At 38.9% G+C, this 26,292-nt stretch overlaps 1 protein-coding gene and 1 non-coding gene across 7 annotated transcripts in view; one reads left to right on the forward strand and one right to left on the reverse strand.

Moving 5' to 3' along the window:
- Positions 1 to 26,292, reverse strand: part of CTNNA2 (catenin alpha 2) — a 1,197,048-nt gene that overhangs the window by 1,043,529 nt on the left and 127,227 nt on the right. For 3 of the 6 annotated variants that reach the window (XM_027129221.1, XM_027129219.1, XM_027129216.1), the window contains exon 2: positions 3,530 to 3,636. In XM_027129221.1, coding sequence (XP_026985022.1) covers positions 3,530 to 3,631 — 102 coding nt within the window. In that variant the 5' untranslated portion in view covers positions 3,632 to 3,636. Of the gene's footprint in view, positions 1 to 3,529; positions 3,637 to 26,292 lie in introns of those variants that run through there. The other 3 variants (XM_027129220.1, XM_027129218.1, XM_027129217.1) reach the window with 1 other exon arrangement.
- On the forward strand, positions 15,283 to 15,385 carry LOC113632207 (U6 spliceosomal RNA). The gene has a single exon (XR_003437727.1). It is a non-coding gene; the product is annotated as a U6 spliceosomal RNA (small nuclear RNA).

Consider the following 26,292-nt stretch of genomic DNA (forward strand, 5'->3'; position numbering starts at 1 on the left):
CTAATTATTGTTTCATTTCTTCCATATGATAAGGGTTAAATATATTGACATGTAATCTGAAGTGAAAATTCCAAAGCTAGGAAAAGGCAATCTGCTTTTATAACTCAGCTGCCAGAACTACATTTCAGAGCAGACCAACTCCAAAATATCTCCTAAACCAGTCTTTTTCAAGCTATCTATGATGAAAGGCCATATATTTGTTATTGCAAAAGTTCACAAACCAAAGCTTTTGTAAAGTACAACAAAATAAATAATTCAAAAGAAATTTAAAGATAAAATAACAAGCCCAAATTTTATCATTAGATTCAACAGACATAAAATTACTCTATAAAACTGCCATAAATTTTTCAAAGCACTTACTCTCAATTTCTGTGCTTACTGCTGACCAATAACAAATAATTCATGGATCAGCCTTAGTCCACAGACCACAATCTCAGTAGTCAACACACTCCCAAATCTAAGAGTCTATCAGTATTAGGTGTTTCCTGAAGAAATTTGTATAGCACTAACAAGAATCGTGACCAAATGGAAAATGGGCATAAACCTAATGAAATGTTTCAACAGTTACAAACAAACATGTCTACTTCCTAATCCTTAGAACTTGTGAATGTGTTACCTTAAATGGCAAAAGGGACTCTGCAGACATGATAAAGGTTAAAGATCTCAAGATGGAAAGATGATTTTAGAATATCTGGCCCCAATATAACCACAGGGTTTCTTATAAAAGAGGCAGGAGGAGATATGATGGTAGATGCTGAAGTCAGTGGGAGGGGTTCGAAGATGCTATGCTGCTGGCTTTAATGATGGATGAAAATACCATAACCAAGGATATAGGTGCACTCTGGACACTAAAAGAGGGAAGGAACTTCCTCCTTAAGGAGAACGGCCCAACCAACACCTTAATTTTAGGACCTCTGACCCCCAGAATTGTATGATAATAAATGGGCGTAGTTTTAAGCTACTAAGATTGTGGTAATTTGTTATAGTAGGAATTGGAAACATACAGACATAAACATTTTGGCTCTGGGAAGTAGGGTGCTGCTATAACAAATACCTAAAAATGTGGAAATGGTTTTGGAATTGACACTGGGCAGAGGCTGGAAAAATTTTGAGGAGCATGATAGACAAAGCCTAGATTACCTTGAATGGACAGTAAAAATATGGATGTTAAAAGCCCTGCTGGTGAGGGCTCAGAAGGAAATGAGGAACTTGTTATTGGAAGGTGGAGGGAAAAGAATATTTGTTATGGAGTGGCAGAAAGCTTAGCTGAATTACTCCCTATAATTACATAGAAATCAGAATTATAAGGGATGAACTTGGGTATTTAGCTGAGGAGATTTCCAAGCAAAGTGCTGAATGCAGTGGCCTGGTTTCCTCTTCTTGCTTATAGCAAAGTGTCAGAGGAAAGAAACGAATTGAGTTAAGAATTATTAAGCTAAAAGGAACCAGGACCCAATGACCTGGAAACTTCTTGACCTATGCAGATTGCAAGAGGTGCTAAAACTAGAGGTCTCACTTTCAGGAAAGTGTGGCTCTGGAGAAAAAGTCAATCGTGTGTCTGGACAACCTTTGCCTAGTACCTTGGAAGGATTAAAACCTCAGAATGTTCATTCACGGAGGGAGCTCTTGCAAAGATTAGGCATGGGATTCATAGACACCCTCAGTCATTTCCACAGAGGCCAAAAATGGAGATGAGATTATCCAGGAAAGATCTGTGAAGCAGCCTGTTTTCTAATAGAGAAAACCCCAGAGATTTACAAAAGAGAACCACAAGTTTCTCAAGAATGTTACATCAGTAGAAACACTGCCAATCTAGACTAAAAAAAAAAAAAAAAAAAAAAAAACAGAGAAAGATGAAATTCAGAAAGGCTGTGTACTCTCAAAATTATACAGGCAAGAAATATCCAGGTGAAAATATGTGATATCTTTCATGAAAAAAGAATAATGATTCTTAGGGTGAAGAACCAGGCCCAGAGGGCAGAGCCTTGAGCCACAGAGGATTATTCCCAGGCTCTGAAATATAACTGAGTTTGCCTAGTTGGATTTCTAAATTGCTTGAAACAGGTAACCCATTTTTTTCTTCCACATTCTGCCTTTTTAAATGAAAATATCTGTAACTGTTAACTTATGCCTGTCCCACCAATGCATTTTGAGAGCATATAATTTGTCCTTTAATTTCACTGGTACACAGACAGAGAGAAATTTTGCTTGAGGATGGATTATAACTAGAACCTTACTCATACCTAATTTAGATGATGAGATTTGGAATTTTTAAGCTGATCAATTTTAGATGAGATGTTGGTCTTGAGATGATACTATAAAGAGTTGAGACTTTTGAGGATCTGGGATTTGGTGAATGTGTTTTGCTTGGGAAGGATGTGAATTTGGAGCGGTGGCCAGAGGGCAGACTATGGCAAACTGAACAATGACCCCCCACAAAGAAGACGTCTGTGTTTTAATCCCTGGAAACTGAACGTGCTACCTAAAATGGCAAGAGAGACTTTTCAGATGTGATTTGGTCATGGATCTTGAGATGAGAAGATTATTCTAGAGAATCTGAGTGGGCTCAATGTAATCATAAGGGTCCTTATAAGAGGGAGACAGGATAAGATATGAGGACAGGAGCAGGGGTCAGAGTCAGAGAGATATTCGAAGATGCCACATTGCTGGCTTTCGATATGGAGGAAGGGGCCAAAGAAGAGAGCAGCCGTTAGAACATGGAAAAGGCAAAGAAATAGATTTTCTGCTAGCGCCTCCAGAAGGAATGCAGCTCTGCCAATACCCTGACGTTAGGACCTCTGACCTCTAGAACCATAAGATAATAAATTTGTGATGCTGTAAGCCACTAAGATTACAGTAATTTGCTATAGCAGCTAGAGGAAACCAGTATGTGGCCTCTATTTAACTTGACATAGTATCTCTCTACAAATATACCATTAAAATCTTGAATTTTCACATTCCATGAAATTTAGTCAATATAGCAAAGAATATGCTTCACAAGACACAAAAATTAATTTTTAAAATTTAAAAATCCTAAGGATATTTTTTCTGTTAACAGTCCTCTTGTGGAAATGTGACAACATAAAAATGGAACATTTCATCATTCTGACATGATGAATTTTCCCTTGTGAACTAAAGAAAAGGTAATTCAATAAATATACTTTGCTCTTAAATAGTCAATATCATTCTTCCTAACTGCATTAGCATCTGAAAGTAAGCTAGGAATGATTTATTTAGACTTTGAATCCATTACCGCAAATGAGAGTCCCCTTCACCAAAGCCCCCTCTTTAATTACTTCATCTACTTAATTTCAAAAATCATATGAAGAGTTTTTTTAAAAGCACTCCAAATCTTATTGGGCAGAAAAAAAAGAAAACTGTCCACAGTTCAAGCAGGAATACATATTCAGTAACTAGCATTATGGCATGATTTATTCACATGTAAGGATTTCTAAGTGCTTTGGAAAGTCATGATACAATTCCAACAGAAATATACACATGTAACAAAGTATTTCAAAGCATCTCTTACCTGTGTAACAAGGGGCTCCAAAAGTCTCTCCACTGTTAGAGTCCGGATTTCCAAACTTTTGGGGTCCCATTTTAATATGATAGGTGAAGTTGCCGAAGTCATGCTCCCTACAGAAACACACATTATCCATTAGAAATAAGGATCACAGAAAGAATCTGTTACCTTGTGGGTTCAAAATGAATAAGTCACCAAAACTTAGAGCATGTTTGAAAATTATCTGTCTGGTCCGACCTTATAAAGTTAGAGATGGGGAAATCAGAAGCAGAACTATGTGAGGTAGTGATGTTGGGTTCAGACTGAAAATGGATATTTCCTGAGGGCACCTGTATACATTAGACAAACTCTTGGGACCCAATTAACACTGAAATATTTCACTCACTCAGTGTTTAGTACACATATCCACCTGCTATATGCTGGGAAAGACTTGACCTTGCCCTCGAGTAGCTGATAGTTTCAATGCAGAGGTCGGCCACCATTATGCCTCAATGTGACCTGTTCTGTGACCAAGGAATACAGAGAGGGCCACAGGAGAACTGAGGAAAGGACACCAAAGTCAGTCTGGGGAGATCAGCAAAGACTTTCAGGAAGCACAGTAAACCCATCATGACCACTGGATGAGGGACCCTAGGTCCTAAGGAAAGGCTTCGTTGTGTTTTTTTCACATCATAATTGACCACTGAGGAGACTATGCTCCCTTGGACAGCTGAGTTTCTTTCTCTTCATCAGGAAAGTTACCTTGCAAAATGAGTGGCAGTGATTCTGAAAATTAGCTTGCTGCTATTTACATGCTCTCTGATGACTCACTGCATTTACACTCTTGTCCCATAAAGTGAGTGTCTGATAAGGTTATTTATTGCATTCTAGCACAATCCTCTCCTACCCAAGAACCACGGGTGTGCAGGTAGCAGCCTCACACGTATCAGGCACACAATATGGTCCTGGACTCAATAGAGTAAAGTAGACGCTCTGCCAGGGGTGTGTTTCTCACTGAGAAACTGACTGCTCTTTACTGAATATATTTTGACAACTACCCACAGGACAAGCAACCTTAGATGGTACAAACTGAATCTGAATCACTTGCTTTAATACCGTCATAAATCAAACTGTTCATAGCTGTTCTCTTCTTTTGAATCAATGTCCCCACTCAATTCCACTCTTAGAAATCAACATAGATGATTATTTCTATTAGAATTAATACTAAAAATAAGGTCTATCACAATAGACACACGTCTCTTTACTGACCTGCTAAAGCTAGTCCTTTTGCAAACATTCCCAACAAATTTGCTTCAGGAAAAGAAAAAAAAAAGGCAGAGACACAGTGTGCTGGTATTTTACCTCTCTCTAAATGCCATATTTTAAATAAACTAAGCATAGCAATCCAACCATATAGACCGATTTAGATTTGGGTTCCTTCACAACAACAATAGTTGGCACGGATATGCTGCCTGTACTCCAGAAACCTAAAAGCACTTTACACATTTCCCATTCACACTACCAACTGCCACATAGCAGCTCTGACATGCCCAGAATTCTGCTGCTGCAGCACACCTTCCTGTGCTGTAGAAGGATGAAAACACCAGATGCTTTCTATCCACACAGGATACCTTCATCCCTGCCAAAGCCAGCCCTACCTAAGTAACCCAGTACTTAGGACACATGATTGCAAGTCTCTGAGAAGTTCCCTGAAAACCTCTTTCCAGCTCTGATGGAATAATGAGTGGCATACTAACGATGATGCACACGGAGGTCCTGTAGGAAAAGATAACTAGTAGTGGAGTAGTGAAGTCCTTTTAAGACCATAGTGAAAGGCACTGAGTGGGACTGTGCAGAGAATCACCACTATTACACGGGCACACTTGTGCACCTAAGCTGGTAGACCAAGGAAGGCACACAACATCTTTATGCATGTTCCAATATATTACTGTAAAGAAATGGCACTCAAAAAATGCTGAAGTGAGAAACAAAAATGCTGGGGCACTCACATTAGAGACACTAATCTAGCACGCAGGAAGCAAAAATGGGAGATATTGAACAAACACCTCAAGCCAACTGTGAGCCAAGAAACAGAGTGAGACGGAGCGGAGCCTTGGATCCTGAAGGTCAGAGGCCTTATAAATCTAAAACTGAAAGGACAAGAGTGACTGAGCAAATCGCTGGACTTAAATTTATTACTTTGGGGAGCAATCTTTCAGCCACTTCTTTTGACACAGGTAAAATTCAAGTGCACAAGGCAAGGAAAGGCTAAATGGTATGAATCTGTTGAAGGGGAAAACCTAGTCGTAGAAACCACACATTCCTCTGTGTGAAACAAGCAAATCGACTCAAATAAGAAGGCAAGAGGACAAACGAAGTGTGGAGTCACATACACCAGCCTCTCACGTTCCAAAGGAACACGCCTCAAATCCATACTACGCATCCGTACAATTCATGCAGACTGTTTTGTCCACAAAAGAGATTCTGTGTAAAGAAAATATACCTTTTTATTCAATGATTAAAATTCAAAGAAAAAATTACATATTCTACTTGCTTTGGTTAGGGAAACTTAGACTATTGACTAGACACAAAGAGTGAAAAACAGGGGTTGTCAAAAACAAAAGACAACAGGGTTGTCCTCGTCCATACATTGCAATTTTACAAGCCCAAGAACAAGCTCTTAGCAATTTACTTAATCTCTGAGCAAATATTCTCCTTGAAAAGTATCAAATTGCATATACATGAAAGGTGATAAAACAACCTCTATGGTAATAACTTAGATAATTTCAGACTCACTCCATGGGGGTGAGGAAGAGGCATGGGTCAAGGTGCTAGCAGCCACTCATCACTCACAACAAAAAAAGCAAAACCTGACAAAAAAGACTAACAGTGTAAAACAAGCTCCCTTATGAGCAGCCAAGGGTCATGTGCTTTGCTAATTTAGACAGTGTCCTGATAAATAGAAAATCTCTCAAGGTACCTATCCCAAGGAGTGCCTTCAAATGACAAATATGTTAATGCAATGAATAATTCACTGCAGAAATTCCCCATTGCCAGATGTTCCTGGAAAAAATGTCTTTGAACCCTCTGCCTCAACCTTCTGAGTTCTCACCATTCTTTCTACTGTTCTTTTGCAAAACAATGGTCCAGGATGCTTTTTAGTTGCCCAGGAGGCCACCCAAACTTGCCTTCCCTCCAAAGGACTCCAGCTTCAGGTTCCCTTCAGGAATTTCTCTCTTTATCAATCCTGAGCACTACTGCCAACAAACTCTGTGAGGCTTTCTTGGAAGACAAGCTAGCTTTGGTTGATAGGCAAATTCATGAGAAGTTAATGACTGATAGTGGGTTTATTCACCTATCTCCATATGTATGATATTGAGTCAGCTACTTAACCTAAGCTTCAGTTTCATCACTTGTAAAACAAAAATGGTAATAACCTTATACAATTTATGAATTTGTCCTGAAAATTAATGAAATAATTGCATATGCAAATAGTGATAGTTTTACTTCTTTGCCATGTTGTCCGTATGATTATCACCCTAGCCAGTTCAACACATCGATTGGAGTGGGGGCCCATGGAGACCCTGCAAGGCAAGATGTTTTAAAACAAAGCTTTGTTGAAAAAGTGAGATATGAAAAAGAGAGAGAATTTTCTAAGTTTCTTCAGTATTTCAAGAATCAAGCCTGGAAACACTGAATCATACTGTTTCTTCCATAAGTAATAATAACACTGGCTAATGATCTGACATTATTATTATCTCCCATTTACAGACAGGGAAATTGAGGCATAAAACAGTTCAGAGAGTTACCCACGGTCACAAAATTTGAACCTAAACTGCCTGGCTTTAGGGTCTGTGCTCATAAGCACTATGCTTACTGCTTCTAAAGAAGAAGCCCTAGGCTTGGGTCTATGCCAGCATCACCATGGTACTTCTGAACCATGGGAAAAAGGAGAGATATGGACAGGAATGGAAAAACCAGGAGCCACCCCCTTCTGGAGAATGAGGGAGGGAGGGGCTGAGGAGGGAAACAAAGGACAGGAGCCCTGCTGCACAGGTGGAGCCCATGGGAAATGCAGCTTCACTTCCTGGTGAGGCAGGGCAGGTCCTCAGTTCAGTTTCCCCTAGCCACCTTTGGACCCTGGGCAAGAATGGGATGCTGGTGGTGGGGCTGGGTCACCTGGTGAGCAACACAGCACACTGGCAAAGCTGAAAGAAAGACCCTGTGATGAGTTTCGCCAAGTAAACAGAATTTTGGTCCCCATGACCTTGGATCCCTCGTGAATATGTTACATTTCATCGTAAAGGAGATTTTGCAGATATAATTAAGGTTACTAATCACTGGACCTGAAAACAGGCAGATGACCCTGGATTATCTATGTGGGCCCAATGTAAAGCTGAGCCCTTAAAAACAGCTTTCTCCTGGCTGTGGGTAGAAGAGGCAGTCATACAGATGCAGCAGACAAAGACGTCAGGCAGGGCAGAAGAGGAAGGCAGAGGGATTCAAAGTGTGAAAAGGACTCAACCCACCACTGCTAGATGGGGCTATATGGAAAGCATGAAAAGAAATGTGGGTAGATTCTGCAAGCTAAGAGAGGGCCCTGGCTGACCGCCAACAAGGAAACAAGGACCTCCATTCTACCATCACTGGGTACTGAATTCAGCCAAAACCCTGAATGAGGTTGGAAGTGGACTCTTCTCTGGTGCCTTCAGCAAGGAACTCGGCCCTATCAACACCTTGGTTTCAGCCTTGTAAGATGCTAAGCAGAGGACTCAGACCAAGTCCACCTGGGCTTGTGACCTGCAGAGAGTACAAGATAAGAAATCTGTGCTAAAAAATAAATAAATAATAGAAAAAAAAAGAAATCTGTGCTGTTTTCAGCTGCCAAGTTTGTGGTCAATTTTTATGGCAGCAATAGGAAACTATGACAGGTGGCTCTAGAATCTGTGTGTGTATCACAATCACCTGGAGGGCATCTTCATACACAAACCCATCCAGAGAGTTTCTGATTCATTAGGCCTGGGATGGGTCTGAGAAACTGTTTTATTTTTCTTTTCTTTTTTTTTTTTTTTGCACTTGTAACAAGTACCCAGATGATACTACTGGTCCAGGAATCACACTTTGAGAACCACTGTTGTAATCACAGTTCACAGCCACACACGTCAGCAGGGAAGCAGTGATGAGGAAGATATGGGATATCTCTGTGGAGATCCTGGGACCAGAAGCAATAACACTGCTGTTATTACAATTATCACTGGAATCATTATTATATTTTCTGAAAGGTACTTATGCTTTTTAGGGGATCCAATGCCTTGAAGCGATTCTTAACAGGGAAATGAAATGGCATACCAAAATCATTCGGGTTTTTTTAAACCACATGTGTGCCAATCCCCAATATCCCCCAAAGTTCTGACAGTTTCCCCAGAAGATGCCTTTTCTACTGAGAATCACTGCCGTAGTAGTGATCCCTGTGAAGAATGTAAAGTAACAGCGGGAGAGAGTCACATCCCTCAGTTCACCAAAAGCAGAAATGAAGGTCAAGGTATAATCGCTTAATAGAGAATAAATGTTTCCAAAGAAACTGTATTCCTAAGTAATTTGAAGTTATTTGAGGGCTACAAAAATAAGTCTTCCAAAAATGTTATCTAAAATACAATAGCAGTTCTCATTTTCTGTTGTTAATAAAGGAAGGTACCTCTAATATTCAGGCCCCCTATTGTAAGAGGGGCTTTTTTCTATAGTTGAGAAGAGGATGTGTGTATGTGCATCACAGGCAGGAGTAGAAGTTGAGAAACAAAACAGAGAAGGAGGCACCTGATTATACTTCAAACACCCCTAGAGAGTAAATCTAAATGGATGGTGAGGGGTATTCAGCACTCTTCCTGGTAGTACCCTGGGTATGGAAATGGCCTAATCAAGTAGCTTAACTATGGGAAAGTCCTGCTTCTTATTTTCCACCATTGGCTTTGCTCAACTTCAGCTCATTTTCTCTTCCTCTGACTCTAAGGAGGCAGCGTGTCGCCCATCACTGTCCTCTACGTGATAACCATTCAAAGCCCTTGCTCAGTGAACTGACAGTTGACCCAAGATGCAAGTTGCTGCTGCAATTAGAAGATCCATCACCATTTTTAACCAAAATTGAAGCGATGTGTAATTTCCAACTGTTCTTTGCTATTTGCAGTGGAAGGGGGTGGGGCAGTTAACTCTAACACTACCCTCAAGTACTGCAATATCTTCAAGACTTCTATTTATGGTAAACCCGTACCTTTTAACAAAACACAGAAAGAAACACTGCTGAGCAAAAACATCATTCTAATAATTTTAAAAGGTTGCAATAACACTTCACGTCTAAGCAAAAATGCCTACTAAAGAATACCTTAATATTTTTAAACTCATATTAAATAAGTATTAATCTATTAAATCCTCTTCAGAGTCTCCTTTTGCTTCTACCCAGATAAACAAAATGTCACCAAAAAGGAATATATGAAGAAAGCTCCACAGCCTGAAGGCCGTCAGGGTGACAAATTTAGACTAATAGTATATAGCCTAGAGCTTGCTGATTAAACAAGAAATAACCATGTCCATATCTCACTGAAATGAGTTTTTATACTTAAAATAGCATACATATAAAATTTAAAACTATGTGCCAGCTTAATAGAAATTTACTACTCCTGGTGTATACTAATAGAAAGCCAGTAATTTGAAATTCAAAATGAAAACTAGTATCTGTCATATTCATTTCCTTGCTTTTCACTACATTCGTAGTCTCATCATTTAAATTCATTTTGGAGCATAAACAGGCTCAGTCTACTCCTAAATTATGGCTTGTTTTCCATTCAGATGTGAACATATGTGTTATTCAGATAAGCAGTGCTGAATCTATATGCTGTTAGGTTTCCGAAGTCCCAACCAGCACTCTGTTTTTTCTAAACAAAATATATCTGACCAAAGGTTAACACTGTTCTACCTATTATCCTTTAGCAGCATTGCAATTCTGATTTAGGCAATAGATTCCAAAAACTGAAAATAAGAACCGTTAATATTTCAGACAACATATTTTTAGAAATTATCTTTATAATCCAAAAGTAACTTCAAATTATTTAATAGGAACATATTATTTAATTAGCAATTTACTTATTCTATGTCCTTCTAACTTCCTGTAAATTAGAATTCCATATGCAATGATTATATAACTTTAATCTTCATAAAAATCTCAACGGGCTTCCCTGGTGGCACAGTGGTTAAAAATCTGCCTGCCGATGCAGGGGACGCGGGTTCGTGCCCCATTCCGGGAAGATCCCACATACCCCGGTGCGGCTGGGCCCGTGAGCCATGGCCGCTGAGCCTGCGCATCCGGAGCCTGTGCTCTGCAACGGGAGAGGCCACAACAGTGAGAGGCCCGCGTACCACAAAAAAAAAAAAAAAAGAAAAAAAAAGAAATCTCAACATTTCAGATTCAGATTACAGCAAAATAAACATACACTGCTCTCCTTATCTTTCATCTTGCTGTATAATTCCACCCAAACTAATTTAGGGAAACATTCCTTTTCTAGAACAAAGTAACTGCTTAACTCTCTTCTCCAACAAGTCCCAAGTCTTTGTAACGAGGCTGTCATTCCACTTTCTGACCATGGTCTAATGGATCTTATTTCTTTAACATAAGTCTTCTGCTCTAATCAGGTTTGGACCACATTATAATGTAGGGTTCATGCCACTTCCCCAAATCCCCACCTGGAACATATTCCTTGTCATCCTCCAAAATCCAGACACTGATTTCACATTGTGTCTTCTCCATAAACCCTAAATTGCTACTGGATTTACAGTCAGTAACAGAAGACCTTACTTTTTTCGTAACTGGCTCATTGTTAAGAAATTGACGTTAGTTTTACATGACCCACTAGATTTTAAACTCATTAGGGCACAAATCAAGTTTTTGACCTCTTGTCTATCACATGTACAATAGGGAATTACATCCTTCATAAATGTTTGCTTAAGTATACATATATAAGATGTCCCAAATACCTATCTAATTTTTTTCAAATATCAATTTTTTATCTTTTTTTTTTTTTTTTTTTTTTTTGTGGTACGCGGGCCTCTCACCGCTGCGGCCTCTCCCACTGCGGAGCACAGGCTCCGGACGTGCAGGTCCAGCGGCCATGGCCCACGGGCCCAGCCGCTCCGCGGCATGTGGGATTCTCCCGGACTGGGGCACGAATCCGTGCTCCCGGCATCGGCAGGCGGACTCCCAACCACTGCGCCACCAGGGAAGCCCAATTTTTTATCTTTTCAATAGTAGAGTCTATTTCCTAGGAAGTAATAAATTTATAAATATCTTTTGGACATATTTTTAGATATAGGTCAGTACTTCTTAGAGACCTAAAACAAGTGATATCTTGGTATGGTTTAGAGAATATAAATTTATACAGTTTATTTATAAACTATGTTACACTTATATTTATGTTTAAATTTATATTTGGGTTTCTTTTTATTTACATATTTTTAAAAAATACACAGTTTCACTATTTATTTTAACTGGATCACTAGTTTTTATTTATTTTGCTTTAAATCTGGGTATCATTTTGTTCAGGAAAAAGTAACCTGAGGGCTTCCTTCAGTAAAGTAGTGAGGTCTGCCTTGGTATTTGATTCTCTGCTGAGATCCACGTGGTGAACTCTTTGTGAAGGATTGTACAAGCTCTGCAATTTGGCCCACAATAGCCCTTAGGAAATCTTCCTTCTCCTCATTGACCCAAATTGCCTTTTGTCCCCAAGGCCCAATGACTTTTCCTTTCTCTGAATGCCATCAGTATTACATCTAATCAGAATAGCTGCCACATATTTAATTTGAATACAGACTGCCTTGTGCTGCTCTCTATAGGCTTTAGATAAATTTTGTCCTCTCAAATACACTCAGGGACAGGGACTCTGCCCCCTTTACAATGATTAGGACAGTACTGAACATTTAGTAAAAATGTTATGAGTACTTGTGGACTTGATTCTTTGCCAATTTCAAGTCTCACAGTCAGACACACACACAAGCACACATAAAATGACTCTAGTTAAAATACAATACCACTGCTCTCATGGAAAAAGGAGATTTTCAAGTCCGAATGCACCACTTTAGATACCACTTACCTGAAAAACGAAAGTGGTTTTCCTCCCTCAGAGTGCCTTCCATATTCTAGCAGAAAAGTCAAATCCCATATGCTCCAATTCTCCCTTCCTTCATCCACTTATCCATCCATTCACTCATTCACAGCAAATGTACTAACCAGCCAATGTGAGCAAGGCCCAGGTAAATGCTGTGGGAAACATCAAGGTGTATCAGACTTGTTAATGCTGATTGGTGAGATGAGACTGGCAAGAACCATTCACCGAGCAAGGAGTGTTCAGAGAGTGAGCTTGGCTGAGAATGGACACTTCTAGGGCCAGTATCCTTCCATTTCACCAGGGCACTTAAATCAGGTGGTAGGTAACCAGCATCTCTGAACTTTGCATGCCCTGGTGGAGCGATATTGAGTAGTTTGTGCAACAGAATAATGGGGAAATACTGAACACCCTTTTGAACTGCTGCCAGAAAAATGCCAAAAACAAAAGTGGGCAAGAGTATGAAAAAGTATTCAAGTAACCCCAGGATGGAGATTCAAGAAGATAAAGTAATCAGAATATTAGGACATGATATAAATAAATACAGATATTTAAGTAACAGCTATTTTAAATTGTTCAGTGATTATAACAATACTTAATTAGTACTTAAGGATTTGTATTTTTAAAGCAAGCTCCGGTGTGTTATTATATTTTATTTTATTTTTTGGTTGTTTGTTTGTTTTGCAGTACACGGGCCTCTCACTGTTGTGGCCTCTCCCGTTGCAGAGCACAGCTCTGGACGCGCAGGCTCAGTGGCCATGGCTCACGGGCCCAGCCGCTCCGCGGCATGTGGGATCCTCCCGGACCAGGGCACGAACCCACATCCCCTTCATCGGCAGGCAGATTCTCAACCACTGCGCCACCAGGGAAGCCCTATTATATTTTATTTTAAAAGTCAAAGTTAAATCCATTGATGTGCTGGTGAGTTAACAAGGAATTAAGTTGCAGAAACTCAAATGATTTAAGCCTAATACCGCTGCCTCTTTCAGTTTCCCATTTTAAAGTGGCTTATTCACCCATCAGGTACTGCTGTGCATCTGTGGCAGCTTAGTAAAATGGGAGATGATTCACCTGCATTGTGTTATCCTTGCCCCATTCAATTGAATTACTAGACTTGAGAGGTCATAACACATTATAGCAATTATATTTGCTTAGAAGTCTTTTGTAGTGAAGATTGATATTTCAGTACCAGTGGTACTCAGCATATATGCCTGCTGGTAAATTACCTTATTAAGCTTGTTGTTATAGAAAATCATATGTGAAAAGAGAAACAATAACCCAGGTTTCCTTTTGGTCATCTGTGGCATTAAATTTTGTGCTTATGAGACAAAAAAGTACCTCATGTGATATGCTTTTGTAAATACAAAAATAAAATGTACCATGGCACTTAGGAAATGAAAATGGGCTGTTGAGTCTGTACATTTCAAAGTAGTAGTCCTTTCCATTTAGTTCATGATATTTACATTTCACAGCAACAAAGATTTCTCTGAACCTGGCCCAAGATTTCTCCTGGTCATGGGCCAAAGTTTATAATCATTAAGAGTTTCATGTTTCTATCAGCAAATCCTGGTGTACAGGAGTTAAAGGGAGCCCTTGATCACTGAGACTGACAAGATGTGTACAACAAAGTAATGTACGAAGACACTAGTATGTGGTGAACACTCACATATATTACTACCTTACGATATCTTCTATTTACCCTGAGGTCAATACGATAGTATCCCAGTTTTATAAGATAAGAGAACTAAAGCACAAGAATGTTGTTATTTTCCCAAAGTTGATGGAATTCAACCAAGATTTGTTTCAAATCTGTTTTCCCCACCATAGAATGCAAACTTCCCTAGGTTAAATACTTTACTTCACAGGGGGCAGACAAGCTAACAAAGTACACAGCTTCAAGTAGCTTCACAGAAATATGTAGATAATAAATCTTAATAGGCTATTTAAGGTAACTAAAGCATTTGAGGACCATTTCTGACCTTACTTTTTGTCAGAGAAGACTAGACCTTTCTGACACACATCTCTTGGCATTGTTCTCAGGATACAAGTGAATAGATAATGCATCTTATACAATATGGCAGTTTTTTTATTGCTTGCAAGTTCAAAAAGACTTCATCAAATAACTGACTACTTATGGGTACCAGCCATCTTCATTCTGAGGTGACAAGAATCACCTCAGGTGAGTCATCCATAAACTTATCAGCATATTTTCCCACTCTGTTCTCCTCCCCTGTTGCCTTCTTGGAAGATAGGTTTGGTCCCTCTTTTCTACACCCCTTCCCTTCCTGCCTCCTAAGGCCTCGATTCCATCAATCACAACCTCTACTTTGCATCTTCAATTCATCCCTGATTGCTGGCTCCTTCTAGTCAGTGGGAAGTCCTTGTCCAAGTAAAAACTGAACATACAAAAGAAAAAAAAGAAACTCCATCCTACTCCTTTCTTGACATCTTCTGCTTCCCTTTCCCTTCACAGCCTGGTTTCTTGAGAGGGCGGTCTACAACGTTTGTTCCATTTCCTCACTGCCTACCCATTCCCCATCCCACACAATCTGGCTGCTACCCTCACCATTCCACTGAAATTAGCCTGGCAAAGTTACAAATGATCTCCTAGTTGCTTAATTCAATGGACGCTGTGTGCTTCCCCAGCTTATATACTAAAATTGGAAAGATGTGGAGAAGATTATCATGGTCTTTGGACAAGGATGACAAGCAAATTCATGCAGTGTCTCATATTTTTATAGTAGGAACTAATTTTGTTATATATAGACATATATCTAGATAGAGAATATATTTACATATAGGAAAAAATCTAGAAAGACATACATCACAATTTTAGCAATAGTTCTGTTGGGTGATGGGATTTATGGCAGTTCCTAAATTATACATAATTATGTATATTTCCACTAAATATATATATTTTCACTATATGTATATCTATCCATATATATTTAACTTACATAATGGTTACATATACCTTATCTAAATAAAGATAAATCTATCACCTCAAAATATCCAGTGGCCCCTTTTCAGTTCTTATCTTACTTGACCTCTGAGCAGTATTTGACAATATTAATATTGTACTCTTTCCTTGGCTTCAAGGACACCACTCTCTCCCGGTCACCACTCTCTCCTGGTCTTCCTCTACCCTCTTGACAACCTGTTCTTAGACTTTCCATGCTCTACACGCAGTCTCTGGGTGGTCTCATTCATGTCTATAGTTCACATTATGTTGAAAGCTCCCAAATCTATTTCTCTAGCTCAGGGCTCCTGCTCGGGTTTCAGCCTCTTATAAGCAATTATTTATTAATACTAGTTTTCCAAACACTTCGAAGTCAACATGCTTAAAAGTGAACTCATCAGTTTCCCCCCAAACTGGTCCAACTCCTATGTCATATGTCAATGAATAGAACCACTCACTATCCATCAAGCCCTGTCAGAAATCTAGGAGTCATTTTCAATTCCTTTCCTTTTCCTTACCTCCTACATCAAAACACTCATCCGGTCAAATATATTCTACCTCTAATATTTCATAAATATCACTTTGTTTTTCTCCATCACTACTACCTTGATCAAGGCTCTCATTATTTCTTCCTTAGATTATTGAGAAGCCTCTTGACTGGTCATGTTGCCTTCAGTCTTAGCCCCTCTGATTCCTCCCCTATTCTGCAGTGATTTTTTTTCCAAAATATAAATTACATCAGGTCATTATCTATAGAAAAGCCTCTGATGACTTCCACTGCAAAAGGATAAAGTTCCAATTATATTTACTTTCCTTCAGTATTGACTCATTACTCAGCATTCATCCACCTTGCATCTTAAGTTTTTATGGACTCTAGATTTAGTGAACTGCTAGTTGTTCTCCAAATATATTATATTCTCTGATACCTCTAAACCTTTGCCATGTCATTCCTTCCACAGGGAAGCTCCTTCCCCATTTTCTTCCCTTGACTTACTCTCAGTTATCCTTTGAAACTCAACTCAGGCATCATTCCTTGACCTGCTCAGACCCACTCTTGTTCTGAGAGCACATTATGCTTCCCTCCAGTGTGCCCTAAATCACACTCTACTTTAATTGTTCATTCATTTGTCTTTATCGCATTAGAATGTTGGAATCCTTGAGGACAGTACTGAGAATTTAATTTTTTTAATAAACACATAAGTAATGATTGGTATAAAAGAGGCTGATGTGATGTGAGGGAGATACAAAACAAAGCCTCTTGAACAAATTTACCCACAAAACATTACTGTGTCACTCTTCAAAATCACTAAAGTAAACATAGGTGCATCTAAAGGTATTTGTTCAACCCCAATACTGACAGCTTGAAGAGTTCAAAATTCAGGAACAACTCCAGGAAAAAAATTAGAACTTGAATTAGAGCCATCCCCACTGACAAGCATAAGGTCTTTTGAGAAGGCACTTTGCTGCAGGAATGTCTTGATGTAATGCAGGGAACATAGCACAGGAAGTGGGAAACCTAGTTGTTTTTTTTTTTTTTCCCCTAGTTTTTACTTATATCTTTACTTTCCAGCCACCCAAATGATTTTCTTGGCAAATCACCTGCTTTACCTGAAATTATAGGGCAGCACGTTTGTGAGCCAGAAAGAACCAGATAGTCTTCTATATTCCCTTTAACACTAAAATATTCACAACATTTCAGTGAGAATGCTTTTCAACCAACTATTTTCAGTTTTTTTTTTTTTTTATATTTTCAGTTTTTATAATACAAACCATATGACACACTAACTAGGTATGATTATCTGGGGGCTTATTGAAGATGTTCCTTAAGGACTACCAAGTAATCTTTGTTAACCAAATTTAAATACTGTCTTTCACACACTGGTATTAGGGACCTCACAATAGGAAGTATGACTCTACATTGGCTCTTCAATACTAGAGAGAGATTACCTGTAATCAGTGGGTAGAACCTTGATTCAGGCTCCTCTCTCTCCTCTGACCAAAGACAGGCATGCATGAATACTCCCTCTGACTAGATAAAAACAGAGGGAAACAAATGGCCTCAAATAGCATTGGTATAAATTATAATATAACTGATACGGAAAATACTGCACCTCACAGACATTTCCTTCCACAAATCCCTCAAAGCTTGCTGCTCTTTCTTTCAAACACAGTCTCAGTTCGTTCAAATATTGTATATCCACAGCTTTCAGTTAGGGCTTGATCCTTCTCCAGCCCGAGAAAGAATCATAGTCTTTTTCCATGGCAATTATGTGGAATTCCACATGATTGGAATTTCCACTTTGCCATTTCTTAGTTTAAGTTTGGGTTTGTCACCAAATGAGATCTAACAGCAAGTTAGCTAAGGACTTCTGGGAAAGGTTTTCTTAGGGAACAGACAGACATGTTATCCTTCCCTGTGCATTACTATAACTACATGTGACTGCTGCATCCATTTGTGATAATGAGAAGAAATAATGACCACAGCTAAGGATAACAGAGTAGAAAGAAGGAAGCCACTTGGGTCTTTTATGACAATAATACATTCAATTAGCCAAGACTGAAACTATCCTGTCTTTAGAAACGGTAGGTATGTTTTCATATTATTTGCAGCCCAAAACGCTCCTAACTGACATACTACTGATTGTTTTCAAGTATTCTTTATGTTGAAATTGGCAGACTTGCAGTACATACAAAGGGGCTGGCAAACTACAACCCAAAGGCAAACTCTGCCCACCACCTGCTTTTGCAAATAAAGTTTTACTGGAACACAGTCACCCCTTTTCATATTGTCTACAGTTGCTTTCTGCTACAACAGAAGAAGTGTTGAGTAGTAACAGAGACTGTGTGACCCACAAACCTGAAAATATTTAGTATCTGGCTCTTTACAGAAAAAAGTTTGCCAGCCCCTATTCCATATCAGCAGATCTCAGCTCGGGGCTGTACCACCAGATAACATTTTCCAAGGGCCATTGTGGATATTCCAATCATCATGAAGTTCTACAGGGTCAGGGTTGATTAATGTCATGCAAAGTTGAAGTCCCATGCTAAAAAGGATACCCTCACCCAAAATATCAATAGTGACCTTGTTGAGAAATACTACTTATACCTAAAATAACCCTTAATTTTATGCCATGTCTTGGGCCACATGAATATTTTTTTCACACTACACCTACCACCACAAGTGTGGTAAGTTTACCAGCTCAGGTAAATAACAAATTAGAAGTACATTGCAGAACACACTATTGATTCTCATTAGATATTTGTTGATTAATTAGAGGAAATATATGTATCGTTACTTTAGGAGATACTTTTAAAATTAAAATTTTCTGTTTTAGGGGCTCATTTAGATATAAACAGAACACTCCAAGTTCTGTTCTAAAATACAAGTTGGCTCAGCACACAATTTTTATTGAAGCATACTTTATTTTACGTTCATGAATTTTTAAGTGCTTTCTACTTTCAATTTTACAGAGTGATTGTAATTTCTTTGGAGTTCCTTTTATATTAAGCAGTATTTTATAAATAATGATAATTATTCTAATTCCTGCTTTAATAAAAAGACCTTAAAATATTTCATTGGAAGGAATTAAATTAGCCTCAGTATAGAGACCTGAGATCTGGAAGAAAAGCACATGCACCTGAAACCACTGGAACTGTTTCATAATCCAGAAATATATACCCCTAACTACACAGTCAGCTGAAAGTGAAAATTATAGGGGTATAAAAATATGTGAATTGCATTCATAAAAACAATTCAAGGGATATAAAACAAATCTATCTTCAGTGGAATATACCAGAGGCCCTAGAAATCTTAACTCACCTAAAATTGTTATTTCAATCAAGATACTGCAAAACTAATGCCTAGGAAAATCAGGCTGAGGCACTGCTTCAGTGAGACCAGAATGATGATGGAGTTAGTGGTTTAGGCATTTAGAAAATAAACAGATAGCACTTCACCTTTTCAGACTTGAGCCAATTGTTTTTTTCTGCTTTGCAGAATATGGAAGACAATAAGAGGAAGGCATTAATGTGCTCTGAACTTCATTTGTCACAAATATTATCCCAGTTTACTACTAATTCCTTTCATGTTCTTTGAGAGTTAGGGCTTCTTGTATATTTATAGGCCAAAACCACCTAAAGATTTCCTCAGCATTCATGAAAGAAGTGTCACCAACTCCTCTCCTAACTAAAATGGCTGCGCTGTATATATGAAAATGATTCACTATGAAACAACCCCCTGGTTAGACAGCAAACACTGTTAAGGTACTTCTGCCTGGGAGACAGGCAGCGGTTCTGTGACTCTGGGCAGTGGAAAAGTCATTTCAGCTTGGACCCCAAATATGAATAACCTTGCCCACACAAAACACACAAAAGAAGTGTAAAAAAAAAGTGTAAGAGTATACACCTCTCGTGGGCATACAGGACATTGATCCTAACAAGCATGTAGCTGGTGGAGATAATACATGCAGGACGATACACCCACATTGGCAGAACTGGTTGAACAGACAGATAAAAGCAAAATTTAGGACTTAGCGTATCAGGCATACAGCATTATGAACACAGCATAGGAGAGAAAAGGGAACCCTCCAAACGACTGTGCTTGGAGAGAATGCTGAGAAATACACCAAAGAAACTCAGAGCTTCAGTAAAATGCAGCAGCAAAAAAAAAAAAAAAAAACCTGCCATGGAACACACAAAACAGGATCCCACAACATAGGAGAAAAGAACACAGCCAGGAACAGAGCCTGCACAATGAAGCGTTTTAACCAGTTTTCAGTGACCAAGAAGTGGAAATTGTTATCCCAATATACTATTGATTATTTGTACTTTGTTACATTTATGTGTATAGTACAATGTACATAATTCTCAGTTTAGAGACAAACTCAACCATTTGCAAAGGGAAAAAAACTTTAGTTGTAGAAAGAAGTTGAACGCTCACCCACACCGTGTTGTTTGGTACATGTACCTGGATCAGTGGCTCCTCCATCTCAGTCACAATCAAGGTTTTAATGCCCCAAAGGGGCAAAAGTTAGGTTAAGTGACACCACCTTTAAACTTTGAATCATACAAAATGATTCATAATAATTGGAAAAGAATTAGGAAATACATATAAACAAAAAGAAAGGTTTTCCCAAATTCCGCTCAACATTTTGATGTATTTCACACCAGACTGTTTGTTTCTGTGTCTCACACTGTGTATGCTGAAAGTTCTTCTTTAAAATTGGAAACAGCATGTACACTGTTTTAAACAACCTTCCTTGTTTGTTGTTTCTTTTACATGGTAGATTGGTTTTCAATGTTACTGTGTTTCTGTGTATAAAAGCTACATAGTAGGCTATTTTATTTAATTTTCTGGCCCAATTCTTTGTGGTTAGACACACACAGCGTCTCCCCATTGTTGTAAATGTGGCTGGGATTTAATTCACAGAGGGGACTGAGTTATGGAGAAGTCAGTGCCATTGAAAGAAGCTTTATTACAGTTACCAAGAAAAGGAGGCATGCTATATACCACAGGGCCACATGGGGAAGCACAGGGGTTTGTCAGGAGGCAGAAAGGGATGAGGGAAGAGCAGGGTCCAGAGATTTTATCATGGTTTCCAAGGGAAGAAATGGGTGACTCAGGATAGGTAAGTCTAAGTAAGTGTAGAATTGGATAATTTGAATCATTTCAGCAGGCTCTGAACTATAGGGGAGGGTCCACAGTTGTCTGATACCTAGCCCTGGAGTGATTTAGGACAGGAGAAATATTGGCTTGGTGTGTGAGAGTTAGATAAATTAGGTGGTTGCATCTGTGGGCTTTGGATTGGTTGGTTTACACATGAAAGGCATGCTCTCAGGCAAGTTATTTACTGTCTTTATGAATCAGCCAGCCCTGGGAGGGAGGCTCTCTCCAGGACTAGTAAGGCACCAAGATGATAAAACATCATAAAATACAAAAAATATATAAAACATGATTACTACAGCCATACAAACAGATACTTAGTGAGCATCCCTTCAGCAGTCTCTCCTCCCTGTATCATCTGTCAAGACACTAGGATTCAATCCACCTATATCACTGATGCCTTCATCACCTGGCACCATTCTTCTTTAACCTTTGGTGCGGGCCTCTCACTGTCGTGGCCTCTCCCGTTGCGGAGCACAGGCTGCGGACATGCAGGCTCAGCGGCCATGGCTCACGGGCCCAGCGGCTCCGCGGCATGTGGGATCCTCCCGGGCCGGGGCACGTACCCATATCCCCTGCATCGGCAGGCGGACCCTCAACCACTGCGCCACCAGGGAAGCCCGGTATTATTCTAGATGACCTCAAAGTCCTATGTCTAAATCATCTAACATTCCAAATTGTCCAGTCTCTGACTTTTACTTCTCTCCACCTCAGCCACTCATTCCACACAACTACTTCCTTGGCCTATCAATCATCAGAACCAGCACCACCCCAAAAGGTAGTGCTGGAAGCTATAATGCCAAAGGATTAAGGGTTTAGGAATTCTAACAACTAATTAATCAACTCAAAGCTACGTTCTTCTCATGTTAAAAAGATTACCAAAATATGCCCAAGATTAAGATACCTGAAAGGGCATCAATACAAGTTTGGGAAACAAGTACTCTTCACTCTTCTGCATAGACAGTTTTTTGTTTGTTTGTTTTTTTTTTTTTTTTTTTTTTTTTTTGCTGTACGCGGGCCTCTCCCTGCTGTGGCCTCTCCCGTTGCGGAGCACAGGCTCCGGACGCGCAGGCTCAGCGGCCATGGCTCACAGGCCCAGCCGCTCCACGGCATGTGGAATCTTCCCGGACCGGGGCACGAACCCATGTCCCCTGCATCGGCAGGCGGACTCTCAACGACTGCGCCACCAGGGAAGCCCTAGGCAGTTGTTTTGAGGGCAAACTGGTACTCTACTTTTTCAATTGAAATTTTTAATTTTCATATATTTTACCTCTGAAATTCAAATTCCAGTCATTTATTTCACCGATAAAATTTATAAAACATGATTCTCATTATGTTTATGTTCTCATAATGTTTGGGCAGCTGCACAAAGGCCAATGTGGCTAGAGCACAGAGGAAGAGGGAAAGGGAAGAGATGGGACAATTTGGAGTGTTAGATGATTTAGACACAGGACTTTGAGGGAATTTGAGAACTGGGAAGCGGACAGGTCACAGGAAGGCTCACAGGACAAGGGCAAAAATCTGGACTTTATTCTCAGTGCAAAGAGAAACCAACATGGGGTTTTTAGCAGTAGAGTGAACCCCAAAGGCAGAGTTGTTGGGTTTCTGAAAGATACGCCTGAAGGGGCACAGCTGTGAAGAGGGGGAAAAGAACAAAGCTGCTGCCAATGAGATAAGAGAGAAAAATCTCTTGAAAACAATGTAAAAGGATAGGAATAATATTGTCAAGTGGAAGAAAATAAAAACAATAAAGAAGTTGGTGAAGTTGGGAGAAAGTAAGTCAGAGGTTATCTAAAAGCTATAGGAGAAAAATTCCATTGGGGAAAATATCTTAACAACAAATTAAGTGATATCCCTGGCAGAAAAGAGAAATCAGAGGAATAATCTGTATTGGTTCCCTGGAACAAAAACTAATTCAGTCTGGACCATACTCTTTAGAGAAATGTTAATAATTCTTTAATGCAAAAATAATAAAACTTTTATAAAGAAAAAAATTCAGTTGTTCCACAATTGACAACTTCACCAACTTCAGGCAACTTCTCTGATTTTAAATTGTTAATTTAAAATAAATATGTTTTTGAAATTGGAAAAACCTATGTCAAGATATCAACTAAGTTCCACAAGGACCTGAAGAATGACTTAAAATCGCAAATAGACTATTTTTTAAAAAATAAATCTACACTATGGAACTATACATTCAATCTATTGAGCAAAGAATTCATCATTCCATATTATAACATCCTTACTATTTGGCACAATGTCAAGGCTATTCAAGCAATATGTATCCTCTCATTAAGTAGAATGTCTGTGTTAAAAAAACATGTTTTTAAGACATCAAGAATCAAAAACCTTGAACAAGAAATGTTAACACTTTCAGGATGTGTAGTTAAATACTAAATTAACTATAGCTCCAAAAATAAATCATCAACTGAATGTGTTTAGACAGGGAGTTACGTGAAAAATTTCTAAGTCATTTGAAGCACAAAAGATGAACCATCAAAATATACCAGAGTGGAATTCCATTTTGATACCAACAACAGAAAGTATGATTTAACAGAGAAGTACCATGATATAACAAGGGAGTTCAACCGTATGTTTATGGAGACAGAATTTAAACTGTGATGTAATCACAGTTAAGATATATCCAGCCAAAAATAGTGAAATTGCACTTTATCTGTTCTACCAGATTGGTCACACACCCATTGGAAATCTGCTACTAGGAGGAGGTGGCAGGCAGCTCTGTACAGGGTATTTACAGGATAATAATCATCCCACAAATTTCCCCTAAAGTTGCTGTGAGAACATGGATGTGTAGCACTATCATTATGTGTGTCAAACCCTCCTTGGCATATTTCAAACAACTCTGGGAGCTTCTATACTCCTTGAATTCATATGCTAACTTGTTTTTATGGTTTATGGCAAAACAGAAGGCCATAGCTGAAATAACTAAGAACGATAGGCTTTTAGAGTTGGAAGAAATCTGGTTTTTTGAAACAACACATTCTTCCCTTGGAAAAACCATCTGTATCTTTAGAATCAACTCTGTAACTCTTTCCTTCATGTTTAAATGGTGATCTCATAATGTAGGACCAAAATACATTCCCAGAGCTACAGTATCCAGAGCTTCTGCCACAGAAGCAGTCTTGAGGAGAAAGAGTTACACAGAAGGTAAGACCCAGGGAAAGGAGAACCTGGGAAACATGCATCTAACTACACATCTTTACCAAAATGAATCAATATTCACTACCTAAGCAAAAATATTAAGTATTTAAAATTGCTAGTTATATAATATTTCTACAAGTGTTCTGGAAATGTTTCCTACTGTAATATCTCTATCTCCCTGCCCCAATCTCAGACCCCTCCATATAGCCTACTGCACTAGCCCCAGAGCAATTCTTCTAAGCTACAATCCAATGTTGTCTTTTAAAAGACAACCTAAAATCCTTCAGCTACTTGCCATCGTCTCCTATCACACAAGGTTGTTCATCATCTAGCCCTGCTTTCCTGTCCACGCTGCTCTTCATGCCTCCTCCATCATACTTTCCAGCTTCACATTCATTTTCCACACCTTTCCCATCTCAGCACTCCACACACACACACACACACACACACACACACGCATACACACACACACACAAACACACAAACCCATTTGCTATTCCTAGGACACATATGCTGACTCAAATATACAAGATTATGCAAAACCGCTCTCTGTGTGGGTCTCTCTTGCCCAGCAGACAAACTCCCACTGATCTGCCACGTCTCAACAAAAGCATGCTTTTTTCAGTCTTCTACGTTTCTTGGTTCACAAAGCATTTCTAGGCAGAGATTTGACTACTTGGCACAGCAAATTATCCTTTACTTTAATTAGGTGTTTATATGTTCTCCCCTCAAACAGGCAGAGTCTCATGCATCTTCACATCCTGGAACCAAACGCACTGTCCATTATACAGGACACTTTTAAATCAATGTGTCAATGAAATCAATAATTCAGTGCATACATGTATCTATGAACTTGAAAAATCCATTTCTACTTATTCTGATTTTACTATATATGCTTGCAAATTAGAAAATGATGCAAAATAAAACAGCTCTATTTCATTGGAAGATGACAGCATTCCCCACTATACAGCAAATAAAAGACAATCCTTATGCCCTGGACATTTATTACATCTTACAGATACTTAAAAGAGAAAAAGAGAGGTAGAACACTGAATTCATCTTTCATTATTAGTTGTATAATAATATTGGAAGACTACTCATAACCTTAGAGTTTTAAGAAGTGTGTAATTTTTCTTTTTTAGCTTTAATTTAGATACATATATATTTGTTTATTAAGACTTTATTTTTAGAGCAGTTAAGAGTACAACAAAATTGAGTGGGAGGTACAAAAATTTCCCACATATGCCTTGTGCCCCCATATGCGTAGCACTCTCCATTATCAACATCACTCACCAGAATTGTACATTTTTTTACCAACAATGAAACTACACTGACTCATCGTAATAACCCAGAGTCCATACTTTACCTTAGGGTTCACTCTTGGTGTTGTATTATCTATCGGTTTGAATAAATGTATAATGACATACATACATCATTATAATATACAGAGTGTTTCCACTACCCTAAAAACCCTCTGTGCTTGCCTATTCTTCTCCCACCTGGCCCCCTACTGCTCCTGGCAATCAAGGGTCTTCTTATTGTCTCCATAGCTTTGTCTTTTCCAGAATGTCATATACTTGGAATCATACAATAGGCAGACTTTTCAGATGAGCTTCTTTCCCTTAGCAATATGTATTTAAGATTCCTCCATGTCTTTCATGGCTTGATAGCGCACTTCTTTTCAACACTGAATAATATTCCATTGTCTGAATGTATCCCAGTCTATTTACCTGTTAACACACTGAAGGATATCTTGGCTGCTTCCAAAACTCGGAAGTAACGAGGAAAGCTGCTGTAAACATCCTTGTGCAGGTTTTTTTGTGTAGATATAAGCTTTCAACTCCTCTGAGTAAGTACCGAA

This window comes from Aethalodelphis obliquidens, unplaced genomic scaffold (assembly GCF_003676395.1).
Source record: "Aethalodelphis obliquidens isolate GAN/ISIS:26980383/991018 unplaced genomic scaffold, ASM367639v1 scaffold35, whole genome shotgun sequence".
Classification (NCBI taxonomy): domain Eukaryota; kingdom Metazoa; phylum Chordata; class Mammalia; order Artiodactyla; family Delphinidae; genus Aethalodelphis; species Aethalodelphis obliquidens.